Here is a 26,375-nt window from a genome sequence, read left to right on the forward strand (position 1 = left end):
CTTATCCAAGTTCATGAAGACATTCTAATATTCTAGGAGCTTTATAGTTTTCCTTTAGATAGTTCCTCAATCCACAGATTAATATTTTTGTATGGCCAGATAGAGAGGGTCCAATTTCATATCTTCCCCAACATGAATAGCAAATTGAGACAATCTTTTACTGAAAATCAATTATTTCCCCAAAGATCTGCCATAGTCCCCATCATATATTACACGTGCATATATCCATGAGATCCTAGACTCTATTACACCAATCTACTTGTCTAACACCTGCCAACATTATGCTGCTTTAATTATTATAGCTTTGTGATGTCCTGATCTGTCATCTGATGGCAAATTCCTTGAACTGCATGCTGTTGCTCTACTTCACAAGTATGCTGGCATCTTGACTCGGTGCATTCACAAATGCATTTTCAAATCCAGACAGCTTATTTATTACATAAAATTATAAACTAGAATACTGACTGAAATTCTACTCTATAAAACTTAAGTGGAAACATTTTATAATACTGCTTTGTCCAAAAAGTAAATGTCTCCCTTTAATTCTCCTTTATTATTTATCAATAATATTTTATAATCTCCTTTAGTTATCACGTATCTCATTAAATGTATTCTAGGTATTTACATGTTTTGATGTTATAATGATATTGTAATTTTTAAAAAAATTATTTTACTTGTTTATATATAGTATATAGGAGGTATACAATTGATTTCTTATATCTGAGTTCAACAATCTTGTTATTTTTTATTAATTCTATTAATTTATCTATAGTTCCTTTGGATTTCCTATATACCACTTCAAACATCAATGCTCTTTCTTTACTAATTCTTTGCATTTTTCTTTAATTTCCAAGTTCTTGCATTCTTGAATTAGCTAGTACATCCAACATGTTATATAACGTGGTGACAGCAAGCATCTTTCGGCTGTTTTGAATCTCAAAGGGAACAGCTCTCATGTTCTACCATCAGATTAGCTTTACAATATTTATAGATAGTTAATCAGATTAAGGAAGTTGCCTCCTTTCCAAGTTTGCCAAGAATCTGTTTTAATCATAAGTTGGTATTTTACCAAATCTTGCACCTGTTGTGAGTTGATACTAATTTTTCTCCTGGAAAAATTACATCAATTGATTTTTGTCGTTAAACCAGTGTTGAAGCACTCCTAAAACCAACTCAACTTTCACAGATTGTTGGGCTTGGGTTACTAGTATCTTGTTTAGAATATCTGCCTCTATTTCATGGGTTAAGTGGTCTGTATTTTCCATTTCTGCAAAATTTTTCAATTGACTTTAGTATCAGGGTAAATGAACCAAAGAATGTTCCTTCTTTTTCTATTCTTAGGAAATATTTTGTTTAGAGCTAGTATTATTTCTTCCTTAAATGTTTTGTAAAACTCACCATCAAAGCCATCAGGGCCAAGTTACACCATTTGTTACACCCATTCGCACACTCACCATGCGCTGAGAGCACTCCCTGAAACAGTTGCAAAAATGGCACGTTCTTCTTTCAGTACAGAAAATAAAGTGGATTTGTTTATACTGTAAATGCAAGCCTCTATTAAATTGGACATGTTTGTCCATAAGGTTGCTATTTTAATGGTTTCTTTAACATTTCACTTCTGTCATAACTGCTTTTCTTTTCTGTCACTCTGTGAGTTCTAGTACATGCATCAACAAGGGGTAACAACAAAGACTTACTGAAATGTGACTGTTACCTTCAACAACCAAATGCCTTCTTTTAAGCAGCTTCTTGGCTCAAAGCTAAAGTACAGGCCTCAATATCATGGAATTATTAGGGTATCTCCTAAAGAGGCAAAATTGCATGCTAACCCTCCAAATACCAAGAATTTACTGTAAATGGGGGTAAGTAATGCTTCACCTTTCTTTTACAGCATCCTTGTGTATGAAATAGTTATTTGGAGGAAAGGTGTTGCTCTTCAAACAGCAGGATCATTTATCATTTAATCTCTACTTTTTGGTTATGTATTTGCATCATTTTAAAATCCAAGTTATAATTTAATATATAAAAGTAAAACTCTATATAGAGCATTTCAAGGAATGAATGTGAAGAATAAATATTATAAAGCTCTAAAACTGTTAATAATAACCAGTGATGAGAAAAAAATTCATTAATATTGTTCCTCCATACACCCAGAAAACAATCGAGGCCAGAATCACCAATCATGTTTCTGTGTTAAAATAAACTTACTCTTCCTTACCAGCCCCAACTTTAAGACTAAATTACAGATTGAGTCATAAAGCAGTTGAGACATATGGACAAACTGATATGTTCACCTAAATTCGAAGTTACTATAATACTACTTTCAACAGGCAAGGAACTAACTTTAGGTATTTTTTGCCCCTAGTCTTTCCTACTCTTCTGTGTAATTTCTTTAAAACTACTATTTTATAGGACCTTGATTGTTTTTTTTCCTGAGTAGAATCAGAAACCTCTGGAGTGATCCACTGGGTCACTCCAATCACTATGACAATGATGGGAAACATCACAATAAAAAACTTTATCACATAACCAATTCAAAATGTAGTACTGTTGAAACAACAGCGATAAAAGCTTTGGGGAACCAATTCTATTTCTTCCTAAATGGATTTAAAAAAAAAAAGTTCATCTGAATGTGAAGCTTTTAATTGATGGATGCTGAATTAAGAAATGGGTATATATTTACAAGCACATACTTAGATAAATAAGTTTATGCTTTTTGCAGAAATGCTTACCTATCAGAAACGAACTCAACATGATCTGGTGACAGATTTATCTTTTCACTTGCTTCAGAGTTCACAGAAGTCATTCTTTCACAAAGACTTTTAACTGACTCGCAATTCATACCCAAATTCATGGTCTCTAAATTTGTAACCTGTTAAATGGGCAAAAAGTAAAAATGTTAAATGAGGAAAAAGTGGTTGAGAGGAGGGTAAAATTAATGATAAAAATTTTACTTGGAAAATATTCTCAAAATATTTCTACATACAGTGAAACAAGACAGTAAATTGTACAGATTTCAATGACTGATGACCGTAAGTGATCTCTCTTTCAAAAGGAATTTTAAAAATTCCAAAGAAATAAAAATGATGATACATATAATTTCCTAGTTTGGATAGAAAGAAGAAAAAACAAACATCTAGGTACTTAGACATTTCATTTTTATTAGACTAAGTTTTGAGAGGTAATAAACCCTCAGACTTTAACAAGAAAATTTTTTACTTTTTGTTATAATTCTCATAACAAATAGAAACCAGATTGCCAAATAACTCTCCCAGTTGGTGTGTCTGTTTAAAACTCAGAGTGAAACATTTAGTTGACACTTTGTTTGAGAACCTGCAGCATTTAAAATATCTGTATATTAACCAGTCTAAAAGGACAAATGGATTGCCCAATTGATGGACTTTTCTAAGGGACAACATGAATAAAAATGTAGACATAAAAAGAATTCTGAAATATTAAGAAGATTTTATATGTAGAAACAGCTTTAAATAATATTGGAAAGCAACAGCAAAAATATTTGATATCCTTTCAGTTCTAGGACAAAGTGGCAGAGACCCCCTCTTCTCTGCTTTTCCCAATCACTGCCACATTTACAACCTTGGAAATAATTCAACCAATAGCCATGAAACAACCGTGAAAAGTGTGAGGGACAAAGACAGTCTGGCTGGGAATCTTACAAGGGAAGATCAACACCACATTGAGTGTACAGAGTGTTCTTTTTTCTTACATCCTGTACCAGGTGCCAAGGAAGCCAAGGACCTATCTCTCACCCAAAACCTACAGTAGTAGTGGCTAATCCACTTCACCAAAGTAGTGTCAGCTCAGTCCCCACTTGATATCTGGGGCAGCAACAGGCTAATCGGCTGTAGCAGAGTGTTCACAGAGACCAACTAGGAACCAATCTCCAGAACTCCACACCAACAATAGCAGTGGTCCAATCCACTGCAACAGCAGTATGGCCATTACCATGTGGGTCAGTGGTAGGGCATGTTCCACACCTGGGACAGCAGTAGGCCCAATCCACTGCAGTGGCAGTTTCCTTGACTCATACCCCACAACACTGGGGATGGAGGTGACATCTGCAAGGACTAAATGGGAGACCTAGTACAGCCAGAAGAGTGACACTAATTAAGAGAGCACTGCAAGAGCTTCGAAAAGTTCCAAACTGTCTTTAGAACTACAGTTCACAAGAGGAAACCAGGGCCTAAGTGCTGTATCTAAAACTAGCCTGAGAGAGGTATACGCCCAATCTCTTCAAAGCACCTCTGTATGGCTGAATACTGTGACCATTTGATCCTTCCAAGGCACAAGCAAGAGGTTGGTCAGCTGCACCCTTGGCTTTGTCTTCAGAGCATGCTTTTCTGACAATGAGCCTTCTAATTTTAGAATCTTTTGCAATCTGGATAGGCTGAGAATTTCCCAGATCAAGCCCTGACTCCTTTTTGCTCAACAGTTTCTCCTTCAACCTTTTTCTTTCCCCTCACATTTTACTTTCAGAAACAAGAAGAAAGTATTCAAATCTTCCCTCAACACCTTGCTCAGAATCAAGTTCACTGCTTCCAAGCTCTGTTTCCTACATAACTGAAGGGCTCCATTCAGCTAAGTTTCCTGGTACTATATAAGAGGAATCCCCTTTCCTCCATACTCAGTAATGGTCTCATTTCTTTTTAAGTCCTCCTCAACAGTGCTTTTAATGTCCATATTTCTACCAATAGTCTGTTTATGAAGATTTAAGTATTCTCTAAGATTACGTAAGTTTTCTCTACTGTGCTCCTAATTTCCTTCCGAGCCCTCACAAGCAGTCTTTATCATCCACATTTCTAACAGACTTTCTTCAAGGCAATATAAGCTCTTTAAACATCATGTTCTGCAAAATTCTTCCAGCCTCTACCCATTACGCAATTCCAAAAGCCATTTCCACAGGAACATCCTATACTTCCTGGCACCAAATTCTGTATTAAATTTCTTGAACTACTTTAACAAATTATTATAAAATGAAGAGCTCAAAACAACAAGAGTTTATTCTAACATGGTTGTGGCAGCTAGAGTTGGAAATCGGTCTCACTGAGCGGAAATCCAAAGTGCGGACACTCCTTCTGAAGGCTTTCTTCTAGCTGTACAAGGCTGCCGGTGTTCCTTGACCTCTTCCTCATCTCCAGTGCGTGACATTCTAAGCTCTGCCTCCACTGTCCCATCTCGGCCTTTGACCTTTTTCTTCTTTGTAAGGACCCTTGTGATTACTCTAGGATAATTCTGGATAATCCCCCAAATGAAAGCATTTAATAATTTAATCACACCTCCAGAGCCCCTTTTATCATATAAAGTACATATCCACAGATTCTGGAGGTTACCTCATTGGTATCTTGTGGAAGCCATTATTCACTCAACCACAACTACAGAAGGTCTAAATAATACTATCAAACTTGGTATAATTAATACAAAAGTAACATTTACACAACATTGTACTCAGAGCCAGCATTGAGCAATAGCAAGTTAACCTGCTGCCTGAGATCCCTGAATCCCACATGAACTGGAGTCCTGGCTGCTCCTCTTCCAATCTAGCTCCCTGCTAATATGTCTGGGAAAGCAGTGGTAGATGTCTCAAGTCCCTGGACCTTTGCCATCCGAGTGGGAGACCAGATGGAGTTCCAGGCTTCTGGCTTCAACTTGGCCCAGTCCTGGCCACTGCCCCATTTGGGGAGTAAACCAGCAGATGCAAGATGGATGGATCTCTATAAAGCTGCCTTTAAAATAAATAAATCTTAAAAAAAGAACATGTACCCAACATTCTGTACGTGAAATGTCCAAAGTAAATTTATATGCTGGCCTATAAAATAAATGTCAACAACTCTTAAAGTGCTACACAGGATATTCTACAATAAAATGAATTATAAATGAATAGAAATAACATACATACAAAAGGAGTCAGCACAGTGGCACAGTAAGGCCCTGGCCTGCAGCACCGGCATCCCATATGGGCGTCGGTTTGAGTCCTGGTTGTTCCACTTCCAATCCAGCTCCCTGCTAATTTGCCCGGGAAAGCAGTGGAGGATAGCCCAAGTCCTCCGGCCCCTGTACCCACTTGGGAGACCCAGAAGAAGCTCCTGGCTCCTCCCTTTGGATCAGCTCAGCTCTGGCCATTCTGGCCATTTGGGGAGTGAACCAGTGGAAGGAAGAAGTCTTGACCTCTGTCTTTCAAATAAACAGAATAAATCTTTTTTTAAAAAATATACACAGAAAAGTTCCAAACACTTGGAAATTAAACATACAAACTTCCAAACAACCCACTCCACAAGGGAAACTAGAAATTATTTTGAGCCTGATGGAAAACAAAAATAATATCGAAGACTATACTAAAATCTCTGCACTATGAAATGCATAACCTAAGCATAACAGAAAGCAAATGCTTACAAGGTGCTTAGAAAAATTGGTACGTAGATAGAAATTTAGCTTTAAATGTTTTCTAGTAGAAGAAAAGATTAAAAACTGCTTTTACTTTGGAAGAAGCTAGAAACAAAAGAATAAACTGTATCCAAAGAATTTAAAAGAGTTAGAAATCAATGTAAAGGAGATAGAGAACAGCTTTAAAAACATCAAGACTGATCAAGGAAAAAAAGAAACATAGATTCACCACACCAGAAATGAAGTAGACTATATCACAACAGTTCTACAGCCATTAAAAGGAAAATGGAGTTTTAGAAATAACTGTATGTCAACAAATTATACAATTTAGATGAAACAGACTGTGCAAAGTAAACTTACAAAACTGAGACAAAATGAAAAAGAATTAAAATTTTAGGCAGAAATCTTAAAGCTGCTCACCTCGCGAGTTTTCAGAGGTGGGTTCTCAAACCTTTGAGAAATAATAAAAATCTTAGACAAACTCTAAGAAAACAGAGGAAGTGTTTCCCAATTCATTTATTGGGGCTAACATGAATCTGAAGTCAAATCCTAATAAAGACATTATAAGAAAAAAATTCACCAAATATGCACAGGAAATATTTAAATTTTACAAAAAAGTCTACTTGTAACACATACTATATCACTGCAATGTATATGTAATGTTTTAAAAGTACATATTTCCAGAGAAAGAGGAACACTTATACACTGTTGGTGGGAATGTAAGTTAATGTGGCCACTGTGGAAAATAGTATGGAGAGTTCTTTAAAAACTAGAAATAGATCTGCCATATGATCCAGCAATCCCACTACTGGGTATATACCCAAAAGACACGAACATGTTGTATCAAAGATAAACCTACACTCCCATGTTTACTGCTCACAATAGCCAAAAATTCTAATCAACCCAGGTGTCTATCATCAGATGAATAAAGAATACGCAGTATATAGAGAGCATGGAAATTATCCAGCTATTTAAAAGAATGAAATTCTACCATTTTCAGCAAAGTCGACATAACCGCAGAACATCATGCTGAGAAAAATAAGCCATACACAGAAAAACAAATACTGTGTGTTCTCCCTTATATGGGAGAGCTAAAATTAAAAAAAAAAAAGAAATGAAATGCCTGTATCAGTACTAACACAGTTCTGTAAACTGTTTTATACCTTTGTCAAGCCAATGTTTAAGAGCATTATACCATTGCTCTATGATTACCTTAAAGTTTACTGTATATGGATAAACTGGTCATATTTCTGTTCAATTATTGTTTATAGCCATTGTCTAATTCCCACTAAACTAGGGGTTTTTGGTTTTTTACATGTTAAACTATTTAGTGAAGCATTAAGCCTTTTTACTGTAATATAAATCAAAATATATTATCTCAAAAACTAAAAAAAGGGAGAGGGAGGGATGCTGGAGGGTAGGAAGGAGAAGGAGGAAGGGACTATCATTACATTCTTAGAATTGTATCTATGAGGGGCTGGCTCTGTAGCATACAGGGTTAAGCCTCTGCCTGTGGCAGTGGCATCCCATATGGATGCCAGTTCATATTATGGCTGCTCCTCTTCTGATTCAGCTCTCTGCTGATGGCCTGGGAAAGCAGTCGAAGAGGGCCCAAGTGCTTGAGCCTCTGCACCGATGTGAGAGACCCTGAAGAAGCTCCTGGCTCCTGGCTTTGGATCAGCCCAGCTACAACCGTTGTGGCCATTTGGGGAGTGAAGCAGTGGAAGGAGGATGTTTGTCTCTAATTCTGCCTCTCAGATATATAAATAAAATATTCTTAAAAAATTCTATCTATGAGCTATATTGAATGTTTAAAGCTAATTAAAAATTAAAATTGAAAAATGCGTAATAAAAATTAAGCTGAAAAAGTACACATTTCCAAGTGTATTTTGACATAAAATGTCACCATTTTCAATGTACCAATATAAATTGGCTTAGAAGAATGCATAGATTGACAGATAAATGAGAAAAGTATAGTCAAATAGTAAAAAAAATAGAATCTAGGAATGTGTCTTTTTTTTTTTTTTATTTGACAGGTAGAGTCACAGAGAGTGAGACAGACAGAGAGAAAGATCTTCCTTCCGTTGGTTCACTCCCCTAATGGCCACTACGGCCGGTGCTGCGCCGATCCAAAGCCAGGAGCCAGGTGCTTCCTCCTGGTCTCCCACGCGGGTGCAGGGGCCCAAGCACTTGGGCCACCCTCCACTGCTCTCCCAGGCCACAGCAGAGAGCTAGAAGAGGAGCAACCAGGACTAGAACCCAGTGCTCATATGGGATGCCAGCACCGCAGGTAGAGGATTAACCAAGTGAGCCATGGCGCCGGGCCATGAATGTGTCTTGACTGTAAAATTTCTTCCAAGTTTGCTGTATATGTTGAATACATTTCATTATAAAATGATGGGGTAGGGAAGTAGTTTAGATAATCGCCAATTCCTCTGTACTGCCTAAAAAGAAATAAATTGTTTAGCACCTAAGGGTATATCCTCCAGAGATACAATCATGGAAACATTCTAAATATAAACTTGTTACCCTTTAAGCCTTCTGTCCTGCTTGGAAATATATTTATTTCTGATAACACAACTACTAATAATGTAAATCAATTAGGTTATTAAAACTCCTGTGTTTATATACCAACCTTATAGGCTGTATTAGTAGACACATTTGGTTCTATACGAATACTCTGAGATGATAATACTGCTTTAATACGTCTCTGAAGTTTTGCTATTTTTGCCTAGAAGAAAAAGACAAAAACAAATACTAAACAGAATACTAAATATCTTATAGAAGGAGAAGTTATTTGCCAGGGTAGTTTTGTGAAACTTAGGCATTCACCTAAATAAATGAGAAATTCTTAGACAACTGTCTCTGTGTATCCATGGGGATTGGCTCCAGTGATGTTCAAAGCTCTTATGTAAAGCGGTATCATATTTGCAGAGAACCTACACATATTCTCCTGTAGACTTCAATCTCTAGATTACATTTAGTCCCTAAACAAAGTAAATGCTGTATAAAGATTCACAGGGAATAATGACAAGAAAACGTCTGTACATATTCAATAAATACAATTTCTTCCTGAGTATTTCTGATCTGTGGTTAACTGAATCCACAGATACAAGAATTCAACAATATAGAAGGTTGACTATATAAGCAAAAACATTCAAATTACATTCTATGCTGGTGTAATGATCAAGAATGGAAAAATAAGAACATCAAACTTTTAACTGGTGTGCAAGAGAACAAACAATGGTAAAAATACCAATAAGCAGGTAACCTCAGAAGAATAAAACAAGACAAAAAGATTCCAAGATAGTTTGAAACGGGTTGTATAAGCTCTAACAAAAGATATATTAGGGGCCGGTGCTGTGGCAAAGTGGGTTAATAGGCTAATCCTCCTCCTGCGGCACCGGCACCCCGGTCGGGGCGCCGGATTCTGTCTTGGTTGCTCCTCTTCCAGTCCAGCTCTCTGCTGTGGCCCGGGAGTACAGTGCAGGATGGCCCAAGTCCTTGGGCCCTGCACCCGCATGAGAGACCAGGAGAAGCTCCTGGCTTCGGAACAGCGCAGTGCACTGGCTGCAGTGGCCATTGTAAGGTGAACCAACGGCAAAAGGAAGACCTTTCTCTCTGTCTCTCTCTCTCACTGTCCATTCTACCTGTAAAAAAAAAAAAAAAAAAAAAAAAAAAAAAAAAAAAAGCCCTAGCCTGTAGCACCAGCATCCCATATGGGCACTGGTTTGAGTTCCAGCCGTTGTTCTTCCAATCCAGCTTCCTGCTAATGCACCTGGGAAAGCAGCAGAGGATAGCCCAAGTCCTTGGGCCCCTGAACCGATGTGGGAGTCTTGGAAGAAAATGCCTGACTCCTGGGTTCAGTTCGGCTCAGCTCCAGCAGTTGCGGCCATTTCGGGAGTGAACCAGGAGATGGAAGACCTTTTTCTTTGCTCTCCCTTTCTCTGTTACTCTGTTTTTTTTTTTTTTTTTTTTTTTTTTTTTTTTTTTTTTTTTTTTTGACAGGCAGAGTGGACAGTGAGAGAGAGAGACAGAGAGAGAAAGGTCTTCCTTTGCCGTTGGTTCACCCTCCAATGGCCGCCGCTGCAGCCGGCGCACCGCGCTGATCCGATGGCAGGAGCCAGGAGCCAGGTGCTTTTTCCTGGTCTCCCATGGGGTGCAGGGCCCAAGCACCTGGGCCATCCTCCACTGCACTCCCTGGCCACAGCAGAGAGCTGGCCTGGAAGAGGGGCAACCGGGACAGAATCCGGCGCCCCGACCGGGACTAGAACCCGGTGTGCCGGCACCGCAAGGTGGAGCATTAGCCTATTGAGCCACGGCGCCGGCCTGTAACTCTGTTTTTCAAGTAAATAAATCTTAAAAAATAAAAGATATATTAACAATGAAAAGAAATGGCCTAATCAATAAACCTATCAATTCACGTAGAATGCCTAGTAGTTCTAAGAGCATTTCTCTTCTTCTTCATACTATTTGTTGAACTCTTGACTTAACACAGAGTTAATCATATGTGTATAAAATCAACTGAAAGTAGATCTCAGTAAAAAATAAGAGTGGGAATAAGAGAGGGAGGAGGAGTTCTTAACTGTAAAGCAGTATAGTTCTGCATACATTCCTATAGACCTACTTCTAAGGTTACAATTTAAAAACTTGCCATGGCCATGTCCACATACCTATGGGGTCTATGGTCACAAAAGGCTTCCATAGCCTTGGCAGCCCATGGCAAGAGCTCATAAATAAGAAACATAAATAAGACGTCATAAATAAGAGTGTTAATTGTTAAAGGAACAACAGAAGTCACTGTGCACTTACTCCCCATGTAGGACCTCTGTCCTTAATGAGTTCTACTATGAGAATCGACTGCAAATCTTGTTCTCAAACTGTACTCTGTATGTTTGTGTATGTGCATGGGTGCAAACTGTTGAAATCTATGCTTAACATGGAGTTGGTCCTCTGTATATAAAATCAAGCTAAAAATAAACCATAGTGAAGAAGGAGATGGGAGAGGGAGAGGGAGTTGGGATGGGAGGGTGGGTATGGGGAAAAGAACCACTATATTCCTAAAGTTGTATCCACGAAAAAATCCATTCATTAAATAAAAACTTAAAAAAAAACTTGCCATGGGTCCCCAAATCCCATTAAGATCGGTGGTAAAAATACCATCTTAAGTGTTAAAGTGATGTTAATAGATAGGATTGTTAAAGTGATCATATAAATAGGATCAAGTGCCTAGTAATAATAAAAGAATTAATAAGGAGAGAATGTTCCAACATGGGAAGCAGTCCATACAGCAGAATCATAGAACAATAGGTTTTTTTTTTTCCAGGCAGAGTGGACAGTGAGAAAGAGAGACAGAAAGGTCTTCCTTTGCTGTTGGTTCACCCTCCAATGGTCACCGCATGGCGCTGATCCGAAGTCAGGAGCCAGGTGCTTCTCCTGGTCTCCCATGGGGTGCAGGGCCCAAGCATCCTCCACTGCACTTCCGGGCCACAGCGGAGAGCTGGACAGGAAGAGGGGCAACCGGGACAGAATCCGGCGCCCCGACCGGGACTAGAACCCGGTGTGCCAGCGCTGATAGGTGGAGGATTAGCCTATTGAGCCACGGAGCCGGCCAACAATGACTTTCTTTAAATAGCACTCTGTCCTCAGAATTAGCCCTTAAGGTATTCTGGTCTGGCTGAAAAGCCAATGAAAGCATTTCAGGCATGGAAAAGCCAAGACACTGTGGCAAAAAAAATATCCTAGATGAAGGCTCTCTGTGAGAGAGACCCTTGTAGAAAGAAGTGGCTATCAAAGAAGGATGTACTTTCCTCTAAAGGGGGAAGAGAACTTTCACTTTGCTTATAGCCTTGTCCAAATACTGACAGACTGTGGATTTAAAAGGCTTCCATAGCCTTGGCAGCCCATGTAAGAGCCTCGGGTGATCACTGAGGTCATATATAAGAGTGTTAATTGTTAAATTAACAACAGGAGTCATACTGTGCACTTACATTCCATGCAGGACTTCTGTCCTCAATGAGTTATGAGAATTAACTGTAAAACTTGTTCTCAGTCTGTGTCTATTAGTTACAGAGTTGGCTGTCCATGTATAAAGTTAATTGAAAATGAATCTTAACAGAGAATGGGACTGGGAATGGAGAGGGAGAGGGAGGAGGAGTTAGGGTGGGAGTGGGGGTAGGAGTGGGAGGGTGGGTATGACTGGAAAAATCACTATATTCCTAAAAGTGACTTTTGAAGTTTGTATTCATTAAATAAGAGGTTTTTTAGGGAAAAAAATAAAGAAAGATAAAAAAAAAAAAAGAGCACTTCTCAAGGGCCGGTGTTGCTGAAATGCAATACAATTCAACTCTGTGATGCAGTCTTAAATTAATCACGTGGCTAGACATCAGATTTGGGTTGTCCATGATTGTTTTCCTCTCCCAGTAAGATATCATCCAATTCTACTTTTTAAAAGGACTCAAATGAAGTTAGAAACTTACAAAGAGCTCATTAGCTACTGCTTCATGTTTGTTCTTGCACTGCATCTTCTCAATGCGTTCATTCAATTCTTTCAGTTTGTTATCAAATTGTTTGAAATTTGTATTACAGATTTCCTGTTGAATCAAATGTTTGACCTAGAGTTTGAAGATAAAAAACAAGACATCTGAGGTTTCAATTTTTAAAGTTTAATTTTCTACATTTAAAAAAATTGCTTTGCTATTTTCTTGGATTTACTGTACTAATACTTTTATTTATACATTTGTATACTAATATTTTTAATACTATACTAATAATTTTTGCAGCACTTGAATATCAAACTCACCCAATGTTTAAATATACAGATGTGTTCCATAAAAAGGAACTCTATTTATCTGAAAACCAGAGACTGATGAGAATAGTTGGTCTATAGCAGACATGGAACAAATTACACAAGTTTGAAACCTGACCCTGACATTAAAAAGCTACATGGCTTTTAGGAAGTCACAGCAGCTCTGGACTTCATTTTTCCTGTCTACAAATTGGTAGATACAATAAATGCTTACTGAATGAGTGATTATCAAAGGATTTATAAGAACATAATAAAGTAATAGGTAACAGTTCCATAAAATGGAAAACAGTAAATTGATATGAGGAAATATACATGTAAAATGATCACCATTACAAATATACCAATTTTTTTTTAAAGGGGATAGCTTTTTTATGTTAAAATTCAAAGTAGTCAGGGACAATACATGCCATTCTGACAGATTCTAGTAAATATCAAATGAAAAATTAATGCATTTCATTATCTGTTTTTTTTTTTTTTTTTTTTTTTTTTTTGACAGGCAGAGTGGACAGTGAGAGAGAGAGACAGAGAGAAAGGTCTTCCTTTGCCGTTGGTTCACCCTCCAATGGCCGCCGCGGCCGGCGCGCTGCGGCCGGCGCACCGCGCTGATCCGATGGCAGGAGCCAGGAGCCAGGTGCTTTTTCCTGGTCTCCCATGGGGTGCAGGGCCCAAGCACCTGGGCCATCCTCCACTGCACTCCCTGGCCACAGCAGAGGGCTGGCCTGGAAGAGGGGCAACCGGGTCATTATCTGTTTTTCAAAGATTAGACTGGCTGGGTCCTGCACTGTGATGTACAGAGCTAAGCTGCAACCCAGGATGTAGGCATCCCATATGAGTAGCTGGTTCAAGTCCCTACCAGTGAGTCCCAGCTGCTCCACTTCCAATCAAGTTCCCTGCTAATGTGCCTGGGAAAGCAGCAGAAGATGGTCCAAGTCCTGTGGTCCCCGTCACTCCTGTGGAAGACCAGGATGGTGTTCCAGACCCTGGCCATCGCAGCCATTTTAGTGAACCAGCAGATGAAAGACCTCCCTCTCCACCTCACCCTCTACCCCACTTTCTCCGTCATTCCCTCTAACTGCTTTTCAAATAAATAAATCTCTAAAACAATTTTATTTCAATGCACACTTAAAATAACAGCTCTGAGCCACATTCAGAAACATTCATTGTAGTTTTTCACTCAGTGTGTAACTTCTTCCTGTAAGCAATTTTCCTATCAGAGTAAGTAGACTCTTAATAATGACACCTGCTGTGATATAGTTAAGATATTAATAATTCTATCTTCTCCTAATGTCTTGCGTCATGGTGTTCAAAATTGCAACATACAGTTCCTATGTTAAACTCTTATACTGATGTCACCAGAATGATCATATTCTGTAATCTTCCCTTCTTGTTTCCAATTACTCCCACTCCTTACCATTATCATCTACTTGACTTCATCTATAAGCTTCACTCACAATTCTTCCCTGGTTTTTCAACATTATTAAGACATGATTGTGGTTCTTACTTTCACAACTTTTAAATGTTTGATTAAATGAATAAATGTTCAATATACATATATTTCCTATATGTAAAAACATAGACACATACAGTTTTTATTATAGCTATTATCTGTTACCCATGTATGGTTTCTATGGATCCCTATATGCTTGCCAGGTAACTGGCGGGGGTCAGTATGTGATGCTTATATCCAGATAAATCTTGGAGAGACATAGCTACATGCTTCCAAGATGGAGACACATTTGCAGTGTTTCTCAAACTTCTCTAGTTAGGAAGTATCACATGAGATACCTGTTAAAATCACAAAATCTGGGGCTGGCACTCTGGCTCAACAGTTTAAAGCTGATGCCTGTGGAGCCAGCATACTGTATGGGTACCAGTTTTTGTTCTGACTGCTCCACTTCTGATCCAGCTCCCTGCTAATGTGCCTAGGAAAGCAGCAGAGGATAGCCCAAGTGCTTGGGACCCTGCACCCATGTGGGAGACCTGGAAGAGGCTCCTGGCTTTGGATTGGCCCAGCTCCAGCCATTGAGGCCATTTGGGGAGTGATCCTGAAACAGAAGATCTCTGTTTCTCCCTCTCTCTGTAACTGCCTTTCAAATCAATCTTTAAAAAAAAGGAAAAATAAATCACACTTTAAACAAGCACTCCTGGTGATTCAGATACAGGCAGAACCTTAAATTTTATTATTTTGGACTAAATGCCCACCCAGGAGTGATTCCTCTTGGTCAGAGCTGATACTTGTTCTCATTTATAGTATTCATTATACAGAAAACACACTAACCTCCAACAAATACATCATAATGTCTTTTACCAAAAGTAGTATGTCCAACATTAAGGAATCTAATGCAATTCCTAACTTCAATTTGCAGATGGCAGCCACGTTGGCCTAAAGTTTGTAGAAAGTATAAATCTGCCAAAGCTTTCTTAAACTGTAAATTTATTTTTTTTATTTGAAAGGCAGAGGGAGAGGGAGAGGGAGAGGGAGGATGGATTCATGTACCAGCCAGGCTGTGCCAGATCTTCACTGCCGATCTCCCATGAGCAGCAGGAATGTAAGTACTTGAGCCATCACTGCCTTCCAGGGTGCGCATTAGCAGGAAACTGGTCTTGAAGCAAAAGTGGGACTTGATATTAGGTACTCTGATATGGGATGCAAGCATTCCAAGTGGCAGCTTAACTGGCTGCAACGTAACATCCAGCCCCCAACTTTCTATGATGGTGAGAAAAGTGAACAGCTTGTACATTACATGACAAAATTCTTGCCCTTTTCTAATTTAACTGCAACCAATTCGGCCAGTTTTGAGGTTATGAGCAGAAATAACAGTGCTGGGACTGTCAGTAGAGAACAACATCAAAATAGGGGCCCCACATCAACAAAATACAAACATGATAAACACACAGACATGCTTTAGAGGCAGTTGTTTGAACAGGAATTACAATATGTTAGGGAAAGCTAGCTATTTAGAGATAGGAATAAAGAATTAGCTACTACCCAAGTTGTGTTTGGATATGTGCAAGAAACTTCTGAGGGTAGGTAACACATAAACAATATTCCCTAAATTCAGTACAAAGAACTATTTTCTTTGAGTCAACTTGGGTCATATATTTTAGGAGGTAGACAGCAACAAGGAATATATTGATTTTTCTATACCAGTGAAATCAAGACATGCAAAGGCTAAATGCTGTCCTGCTATGTCTGTATCATAACTTATTTCTGAATGCAGCCACTAATCACTGGGAATAAGACATGGCTAGAATCTCTTTATCTTTTTCTTGGATAACAAAATCATTAGGCTTCATCCATAGTTCTACTATTCCATCCCTGCCAGAAATAGAGCAATTACATATGTTTTTCATTAGTATCTCCTCTGGCCTGTATGGGAGAAAAAGGCAGGCAGAAAGAGAAAAACTAGTGACTCACCTTTTAAGGTGGATCTGCATGAGTCTTTCAAAAAGATTTCCCTTTATTAGGTGAATACATATTCACAGGTTATATAACAATATAACTGTAACAGTCTGTTTTAGAAACAGTAGTATTGGGACTGGTGTTGTGGCACAACAGATTAACCCTAACCCTCTACCTGCAAAGCCAGCATTCTATATAAGCACCAGTTCAAGTCCCAGCTGCTCTACTTCCCATCCAGCTTCCACTGATACACCTGGGAAAGCATCAGATGACCCAAGGATTTGGACTTGTACCACCCAGGTGTGAAACCAGAATGAAGTTCCTGGCTCTGGCCTGGCCCAGCCATCTGGGGAGTGAACCAGCAGAAGGATGCTTGCTCTCTGTACCTCTAACTCTGCCTCTCAAATAAATAATTAAAAGAAAAAAAAAAAGAAAACAGTAGTGCTTTTGTTTCTGAAACAGCTTGCAGAATTATTTGGATAGGGAAATTTTGGTCCATTACAGCTGAGAGACATTCATCTATCAAGTAATGACTTTTAGTGGTGCCAGTCAAATAGTAATGAAATAGCAAAACACAATCATCAAAACAGGTCCTGATTAGAGTCAATATATTAAAATTGAAGCTCATTACACTTCTATTCACAGATGATCAGACATCAATGGAGACTGTAGTATCATCATATAGAATGGGGAAAAATGAAAGAAGTGTGTTTAATGATGCTCTAAAGCAAAGTATCTGATAATGCAGTATATCCATGTAAATGTGGATATTAGGACAATTAAACCTGAATGCAATAGGATTTTGCAATGGACTTCTGTGTTATTTTGAGTCTATGAAGGAGTGATCAATTGTGATGAGGTCTATAAGCAGCTATAGCTGCAGTTCAAAGACCAATACAAAGACTGGACTGTTCAGCAAAGCTCCAGGTCATTTAGTGCATGACTCACACAGAGATCTGAGTGTAGAACGACTGAAGACATTCTCTTAGTACAACAGAACTGTACCTACAGATCATTCTCAGTTACTATGCCCAAGATGATTTTCTAGAAATCAGGGCTGTTTTGGATATTTAAAAAAATTATCTGTCCCTAATTGCTCTGTCTGCTAATTCAGTTTTCAAAAACCTATTTTCTATTAACAAAGTCATCTGTACTATGTCATTGTGGAGATCAGTTAATTTAACATTTGTACTCACCAAAAGTAAAAGTTTCTGAAGCAAATGTTTAAAGTCTCAATTTTTACCTTTTCCAGCAATGCTGTTTGCCTTTCTGGGGTTACACGACTATTTTCATTAATTTGCTCTGAAGTTTTCATGCGCTTAGCATTTTCTTTGTTTTCTGAAAACATCCTCTTCTTCTGATTTTGGCCTTAGAGAGATGCAAAATTAGAGAAGGAAGAACTACCTAATTTAGGAACCCTCTAAGCAAATGGAAACACCAAACTACTCCTTATATCCTAGGTAGGGTTCTGGTCTCAGATACATTCTCCTTTAACTTTATTAAATATATCTTTACCAATGAAAACTGAATAAATTATAATAACATTTAATCATTTACAATAAGTAAATCATTCTGCTTACTTTTATGTGAGTACAGTTACTTAGTCCTATATATTCCTAATAGGTTATCCAATTATTACTTTTAAGTAATTTTAAATACATCTTGTTAAATGATGATCATTCTGTAGCTGAGACAAAAACAAAAAAAAAACCTCAAGTTTCTTCTTCTGTTTAAATAACCAACATATCCTTTTGATATTTTAATGACTTTACAACTCTAGAATTTCATTTATTATTTAGTGTTTATCTCTCTCTCCACACACACACACACAAACACTATTGTCATTTTATACTTAACATGATTTACATACAGATCAGCTCTACAGAATGAAGTGTGTTCACCAACAATTTTAAAAACCCACTCTTTCAACTAGCCTTTTAAATCTAGTAAAACTTTAAAATAAGAGATATAGATAAAATGAATACATGATTGCCATAAACCACCTTTTGATTTTTTTTGCACAATCAAGAGAAAGTGACTAGTTATTTGTCAGATTTCCTTTTTGATATGGTGGATACTGTTAAAGTGAATCAAGTTTTGCCTAAAGCAGCCTTTGTATATATTTTAAGTCTGGCCTAAAGGTTTCTCTATACAGAGTGAACTGTAAACAAACTTGATGCATACAGACTGCAACTGAGCCTCAGCCAATCCCAACTGGCCAGCTCTTCAAGACATGATCTGAGTTATCAGGCAGTTATCTGAGTTCAAGGCAGATCTGGGTTATCAGGCTGTCTCTGCACTTCACTTCCCCTCTCTAAGTTTCACTTCCTTTCCTCTATTAACAAAAATTGAATCATTTTGGTCCAAACTCCTGCCCAATTCCAAGAACTATAAATAAAACCAATTAAGATCTGCAAAACTAAATTCGTTTTAATTTTCTCTTTTAACAATACTTTAGCTCTCCCCATCAAGAATGACTCAGAAGGGCTGGCGTTGTGGCACAGTGGGCTAAGCCACCACCTGTAGTACCAGCATATCCTATAGGTGCCAGTGCATTTCCCTTATGTTCCACTTCTGATCCAGCTCCCTGCTAATATGCTAGGAAAGCAGAGGATGATGACCAAGTACTGCCACCCACGTAAGAGACACTGATGGAATTCTAGCTTCCAGCTTCAGTCTGGCTCAGCTCTAGCCACTGCAGCCATTTGGGGAGTGAACCAGCAGATGAAAGATCTCTTCTTCTCTATAACTCTGCCTTGCAAGTAAATAAATCTTTTTTAAAAAATGGTTTAAAACAAGATACTCTAAAAATAATTAGTCATCATTTACTGTTTCCTTGCCTACACTCATATGTACTCTGTCTGTATATGAGGCTTTAAAATCCCTCAAAGGAAAGTGACTAGATTAATTTCTCTAAAAGATGCATCAACATACACTTACTGTTATTTCCATCAGTGTCAAGTGATGATTGCCATTCTGATTCGGTACTTTCACAATTTGAAATGCTGGAATAACAGTTTTTATTGTATTCTTCACTTTTCAAAACTTTAGCAGCACAGTTGCTGGAACTGACTGGACTCAAGTTAGGTGTTTTTTCAACAGGCACAAAATCTGAATCTGAACTTAAAATGTCATTTTGCCTTTTATGAAGTGACACTGATTTGGAGCTTGTTTTTGAAAGGGATATCATGTTGTCAATTCTCTTATCATCCAAGGTATTCATTTCTGTAGCCTTTGGCATTTGAAGTATACTACTCAATAGAGAGGGTGGCCACCAAATGGATTTCAGATGAGAATTCTTGTTATGTTCAAAAAAGGAACTTGTTACACTGGTATGATATTCAAAATGGCTTTCAGAAGTATCCCATGAATCTTTTGCTTTTTGTATACAGAGTTTGCTGGGAGAATCTATTGCTTTTCTTGGCTTTTGGTTAGGACATGTAACATGTTCATTAACACATTCCAATCTGGTTTCTGAATCAACATTTTCTTCAACTGGTTTTATTAAATTCTGAGGGATTATTGTGTTTTTTTCTGAGGACACTGTATTTTTGTTAGAGTCCAATGAGAAACCAACATTTTGAGACAGTCTAGATGTGCTTATTATGAAACCAGTACTTAAATTCAGATTACCAGTTGGAACATTACTCCCAGTTGATGCTGTTTTCAATGCTTCAACATTCTTTGACTTATTCAGGATCTCTACTTGCTTCCGGCAACTTGTGGGCATTGTTTTTTTGGCTTTTAATATCTTCGGTTTACTTTTATCTAGATTTGCCATCTTTCATAACCTAAAATTTAAAATATCATAATTAAATGCTTTTCTCGAATGTTATTTCCTTAACGATATTTAAATAATGTTAAGACTGTGGATCTCAAAATTTAGATAATTACTCCTATTAGAAATCACACTTTTGTCACTGAGAAACACACTTTTTTTCTAGAAATCTAAGCTATATAAACTCAAATTTTATATTATGAGTAAGCTTCTATTTAAAACTAGTCCTGATAATTTATCTGATTTTTTTGTTATATCACATGAGCAATAAAACATTCACTGTTGATGTGATTATCCAAGATGGCCATCATTTAGATAACCTAAAGATTAGGTGGCATCTCTTCATAAAAATAAAAAACAATGCTTTGTATAGAACATTACATTTTCTATATTTATCAGCACCCTTTAAGCTTTCCTAATGTTCAAATTTCCACAATAATCAGAGGTACAGTAATCCTCATACAAGCATTAAGATATGTAACATAAAAATGGAAGTTCAAATTTAACTTGGCTTACATAATATTTTTCATAATTTTAGTAAAAATCAGATACATCGGCCGGCGTCGCGGCTCACTGGGCTAATCCTCCGCCTAGCGGCGCCGGCACACCGGGTTCTAGTCCCGGTCGGGGCGCCGGATTCTGTCCCGGTTGCCCCTCTTCCAGGCCAGCCCTCTGCTGTGGCCCGGGAGTGCAGTGGAGGATGGCCCAGGTGCTTGGGCCCTGCACCCCATGGGAGACCAGGAAAAGCACCTGGCTCCTGGCTCCTGCCATCGGATCAGCGCGGTGCGCCGGCCGCATCGCGCTGGCCGCGGCGGCCATTGGAGGGTGAACCAACGGCAAAGGAAGACCTTTCTCTCTCTCTCTCACTCTCACTGTCCACTCTGCCTGTCAAAAAAAAAAAAAAAAAAAAAAAAAAAAAAAATCAGATACATCGCAAAGTAATTCATTGTTGATCCCTCAGTATTCACATCATCTTTGATCAGAAATGTGGGTTAGTACATGGTTTAAAAGAAAGAAGTACTGCCAGATTACAAAGGCATAATAAAAGCAAGCAAAATGAATTATTCTATATTGAGGCACCATATACTAGTTATCTAACAAATAGACTAATTATCTAAACAAACCCAAAGTCAGGAACAAGCAGCAGGCATTTAGCCTAGCAATTAAGAGGCTGTTTAAGGCATCCAAGTTCCAAAGTGGTTCACCTGGGTTTAATACTCAGCTCTGGCTCGTAACTCCAGGGGCTGAATGCAAACCATGGGAGGCAATAGTGATGGCTCAAGTAACTGGATCCCTGGCATCAATGTAGGAAACCTGGGTGGAATTCCCAGCTCCCAGCTTCAGTCTCAGACTGTCCAAGCCATTTGGGCCTTTGGGGAGTTGTCTGTCTCTCAAATGAATAAAATTTTTGAAAGTCAAAGAATCTAGGGCTTAAGGCACAAATAACTCAGCCAAAAGTGCAAGAATAACTTTTTCATTTATCATTATCTAGTTTCTTACTTGAAGCTTTCTTATACTATATTATTTTAATTGAAAATATTATTTGATAAGGAACAGTTACAGGTTTTGTGAGGCCTTAGGTTGAGGTAAATATTTAAAACAAGAAAATAAGTTATGTATACACAGTGTAAGTTTTAAAAACCTGACACGTACTCTTATAAACATCATACAATCCATTAAGAGCCTGATAAACCTATAGATTATTGTTTTATAGGTAGGATTGCACATTATTTGACTGATTCTTTATGAATACAATTTTTTCATTATTTCCCATAGAGAAAAGAGACAACTAAGTCTTCCCTTCAGTGTGAAGGATACTTTTTGCTTTAAAAAAAAAAGTTATTGGAATGCATAAAACAAGCAGCTTTTTCTAAGAGGTAATTCTGTTGATACTGCAATATTTTGTGCCCTATAAACAACAAAAAATTTAATTACAAAGACAAAATGTCTACCAAAAAAGAAAATCTACATATGGTGAACTGATAATTGAATGTGCTGTGTTACTGAATATTTCTCACAGAAGTTCGGTTTTGACTAGAAACTCATGAGAACTAAGCCTTATACTTGAAATTGCAAACATCAGATGATTGGAAATTTTTCCTACTACTTCCTAGCTTCATAAATTTCAAATGTTGGCATCTCTACCATTCATACATTTCAGGTGCCAGGCACCAAATATCACATTTACCTTACAATTATGCCAAAAGGTTATAATTACCTATTCTCAGAAGTGAACCATAAACATAACCTTTTAAACCCACATTAAGGATAAGCCCAATCACAAAATTCTTAAGCCACTCTATTTTCAGGTAACACAGAGGTTAAGGAAAAAATCAAGGTGAAAAGAATCATAAATCTTAAGTTACTAGGTAAAATATTTTACTTTTGTAAATCTTACAAAAATATCCAACCATGCGAACACATTGTTATGATCCTTCTCAAGGCCTTTTGGAAATGGCCTAAAGTAAGGCCCAAAATTTCAGTTTTCAGTTAAAATTTCTGTATTTGATGCATACAAAATACATGTAATATATATGTTATGGATTTAATGTGGTTTATCCCTTCTAAAACTCATGTTAAAATTTAATCCTCATTATGGGATATTATGAAGTGGAATCAGGTAGGACCTTTAAGAGGTAATTAGGGGCCGGCGCCGGCACACCAGGTTCTAGTCCCGGTCGGGGCGCCGGATTCTGTCCTGGTTGCCCCTCTTCCAGGCCAGCTCTCTGCTGTGGCCCGGGAGTGCAGTGGAGGATGGCCCAAGTGCTTGGGCCCGGCACCCCATGGGAGACCAGGAGAAGCACCTGGCTCCTGCCATCGGATCAGCGCGGTGCGCCGGCCGCAGCGCACCGGCCACGGCGGCCATTGGAGAGTGAACCAACAGCAAAGGAAGACTTTTGTCTCTCTCTCTCACTGTTCACTCTGTCAAAAAAAAAAAAAAAAAGAGGTAATTAGGGTTCAACCTTCAAAAATGAGTAATCCATTTATTCAATAAATGGTTTAATGGGCTACCTCCAGAGTGGGTCTGCTATAAAAGCCACTACTAGGTCTCTCACAAGCCCCTTATCTCCTACCAAATGATAACCTGCACTACATCAGTACACTGCCAAAAATAAGGCCATCCATCACAAGATGCAGCCCCTTGCACCAAAACCTCTTTTCTTTATAACTTATTTACTTGCTATAACTGGAGGACGGGTAAGGTGGGAAGAATCACTATGTTCCTAAAGTTGTTTTTTTGCAACGCATGAACCTTGTGTACCTTAAATAAAAGCTTTCTGGGGAAAAAAAATAAAAATTTCTTACTTAGTCTGTGGTATTGTGTTATTAGCAACAGAAAATGGACTAAGATATACAGATTTTAAAAATGTAGTCTTTTGAATCCCAGTATCTGTTTTATGTATATTTATAAACCAATTCTAAAATTTATATGGAAATTCAAGGGACAAAGTAATTAAGATAGTCTTGAACTACAAAATAAGAAGACCTAAAATATTAGATATCACTTTTAAATAGGTGGTAGTAATAGAGGGAGTGGTACCAATGAAACAATACAGGAATCCAAAAATAGCTTCACACATAGTTACCTGCCTCTGACAAAGGTGATATTGTAGTAAAATGGGAGAAAGGACAGTCTTGAATTAAGTAAACCGAATAAACATACTTTAATCTTTTACCACACACTGTATCTCAAAGTCAACTCAAAAATAATAAAAGAACAAGAACAAAATCAACTCCAAAAGCATGGCATATTTAAATGTGAACTGTAAAACGGGTTTTAGATGAAAACCGGAGCACATTTTCATGCCTCTGCAGTGGTCAGATCCTTGTAAAAAGCTCTAAGGCTCACACACGTGTGCACAGACAAAACAAAACATTTAAACAGGCACTTCACAAAAGAAATAAAAATGATGAATAGCAGATGAATCGGTACCCCATTTATCAAATAAAAGCATGTGAGATTCTTCTATGTATTACCCAGCAGAATAACTAAAAATAAAAATACTACTGAGGCTTGTGAAGATGTGGAGAAACTGGTGCTTTCATACAATACTGGTGGTAGCACAAATCTAGAACTGAATATATGTGCTCTGTAACTTGGCTCTGTCACTGCTAGATAATAATGTCTGCAAATGTATCTACCTGGTCAAAGTGCAAAAATGTTCTTTAGTAACACTACAATATCCAGAAAGTAGAAAGCAGTCACGTACCAATCAGTAGCACAACAGAGTAATAAATTAAGTATATTAGAAGCTGGTGTTGTGATGCAATAGGTTAAGCTGCTGCCTCTAACAAGGGTGAGCATCAGTTCAAACCCTGGCTGCTCTACTTTCAATCCAGCTCCCTGCTCTGATGCCTAGGAAAGCATCAGAAGATGGCCAAATACTTATGCTCCTGACACTCACATGAGAGACTGTGTTGTCAGCCTGGCCCAGCTTCGGTCACTGTAGTCATTTGGGGAGTGAAGCAGCAAATGGAAGATCAATCTTTCCTTCTCTCTTTTCTCTCTCTCTCTTGCTTTGCCTTTCAAATCAAATAAATAAATAAAAGAATAAGGAAGACACTAAGAACCCTCCAAAGGAACTTTACCGTACTTCAATAGTAGAAGGTGAAGATGAAAACAGGGTAGACACCAGAAATGCAGCACTGAAAATTGATCATCAGATTACTTAGAAGCAACCAGAGCAAATTCATGAACTAAAATGAAAAATTTTCTCATGATGTTGAAATAGTAAAAGAAAAAGCAGAATGAAATTCTATAAACAAAAAACTAAATAGTTCAAATAAAAAATGCAGTGAAAAGTATTAACAACAGAGTAGGGGAGACAGGAGAGAATATCAAAACTAGAAGACAAAGTCCTAAAAATTTTACAGTCAGACCAAAAAATAGAATAAATTAGAAAACTAAAAAACACTGTTGGAGATCTACAAGATACAATCTAATGACCTAATATATGGGTCCTACGAGTTACTGAAAGAGTGGAAGGAGAGAAAAGATTAAAAGGCTTTTTTAATGAAATAACAACAGAAAACGTCACCAATTTGGAGAAAGAAAGGGAACTTCAAATACAAGAAGCACACAGAATTGCCAATAGACACAACAAGAAAAGATCTTTATTACGACACACTGTAGTAAAACTCTTCACAATAAAAGATAAAGAAAAGATTCTAAAATGTGCACAAAGAGAAATGACAGATCACATTCAACAGAATGCCAATTAGACTCAAAGCAGACTTCTCACCAGAAAGCCTACAGGCTAGGAGAGATTGTTGAGATATATTCCAAGTCCTTAGAGAAAAAACACAGAATACTATACCTTGAAAAGCTCTCATTTATCAATGAAGGTGAAATAAAGATTTTTGATATCAAATGGAAATTGAAAGAATTTGCAACTACTTGCACAGACCTACAAAAGATGCTCAAGGATATGTTACACACAGAAACAGGAACATCACTGTGAAAGAAGGTGAAGGTAGAAAAGCACCCAGTAAAAGTACAAAGAAAACACAAAGTAAAAAAATAGGACTAGTAACGGAAATATGGCAGGGCAAAACAGTTACTTAACAATAGTCACCCTGAATGTAAAAGGTCTCACTTCTCCAGTTAAAAGATACAGACTGCCTGAATGGGATAAAAAAGAAAACCCATGTATTTGTTACCTACAAGAAGGGTATCTCACCAAAAAACAGGCATGCAAACTGAAAGTGAAAGGATAAAGGTATCCATGACAACAGAAACCAAAAGAGCTGGTGTAGCCATCTTAATATCAGACTAACACAAAATTGTTAAAAGAGGCAAAGAAGGGCACTCTGTAATGATTAAGGGATCAATTCACAGGAAGATGTGACTATTATAAATGTATATGCACCTAATTACAGGGCACTTGGGTATGTAAAAGAAATGTTAAGGGATCTAAAGGGAGACACAGACTCAAACAATAATAATGGGGGACTTTAATACCCACTTTCAGCAATGGACAGAT

The 26,375-nt window shown here is 37.8% G+C and overlaps 1 protein-coding gene across 18 annotated transcripts in view; it reads right to left on the minus strand.

Moving 5' to 3' along the window:
• Positions 1–26,375, minus strand: part of ATF7IP2 (activating transcription factor 7 interacting protein 2) — a 70,964-nt gene that overhangs the window by 24,922 nt on the left and 19,667 nt on the right. For 10 of the 18 annotated variants that reach the window (XR_016226241.1, XR_016226242.1, XM_008257708.5 and 7 more), the window contains 5 exons: positions 19,554–20,404; positions 17,857–17,981; positions 12,882–13,016; positions 9,038–9,133; positions 2,733–2,872 (listed from right to left, as the gene is read on the minus strand). Coding sequence is in view for 15 of the 18 variants with exons in the window: in XM_008257708.5 (XP_008255930.2) it covers positions 2,733–2,872; positions 9,038–9,133; positions 12,882–13,016; positions 17,857–17,981; positions 19,554–20,394 (1,337 nt within the window). In the remaining 3 variants the exon portion in view is untranslated. Of the gene's footprint in view, positions 1–1,398; positions 1,474–2,732; positions 2,873–6,822; positions 6,854–9,037; positions 9,134–12,881; positions 13,017–14,063; positions 14,214–15,684; positions 15,814–17,809; positions 17,982–19,553; positions 20,405–26,375 lie in introns of those variants that run through there. The other 8 variants (XR_016226240.1, XM_089321706.1, XM_089321702.1 and 5 more) reach the window with 8 other exon arrangements.

Source organism: Oryctolagus cuniculus, chromosome 19, assembly GCF_051225735.1.
Source record: "Oryctolagus cuniculus isolate XC-2025 breed Fujian yellow rabbit chromosome 19, ASM5122573v1, whole genome shotgun sequence".
NCBI lineage: Eukaryota > Metazoa > Chordata > Mammalia > Lagomorpha > Leporidae > Oryctolagus > Oryctolagus cuniculus.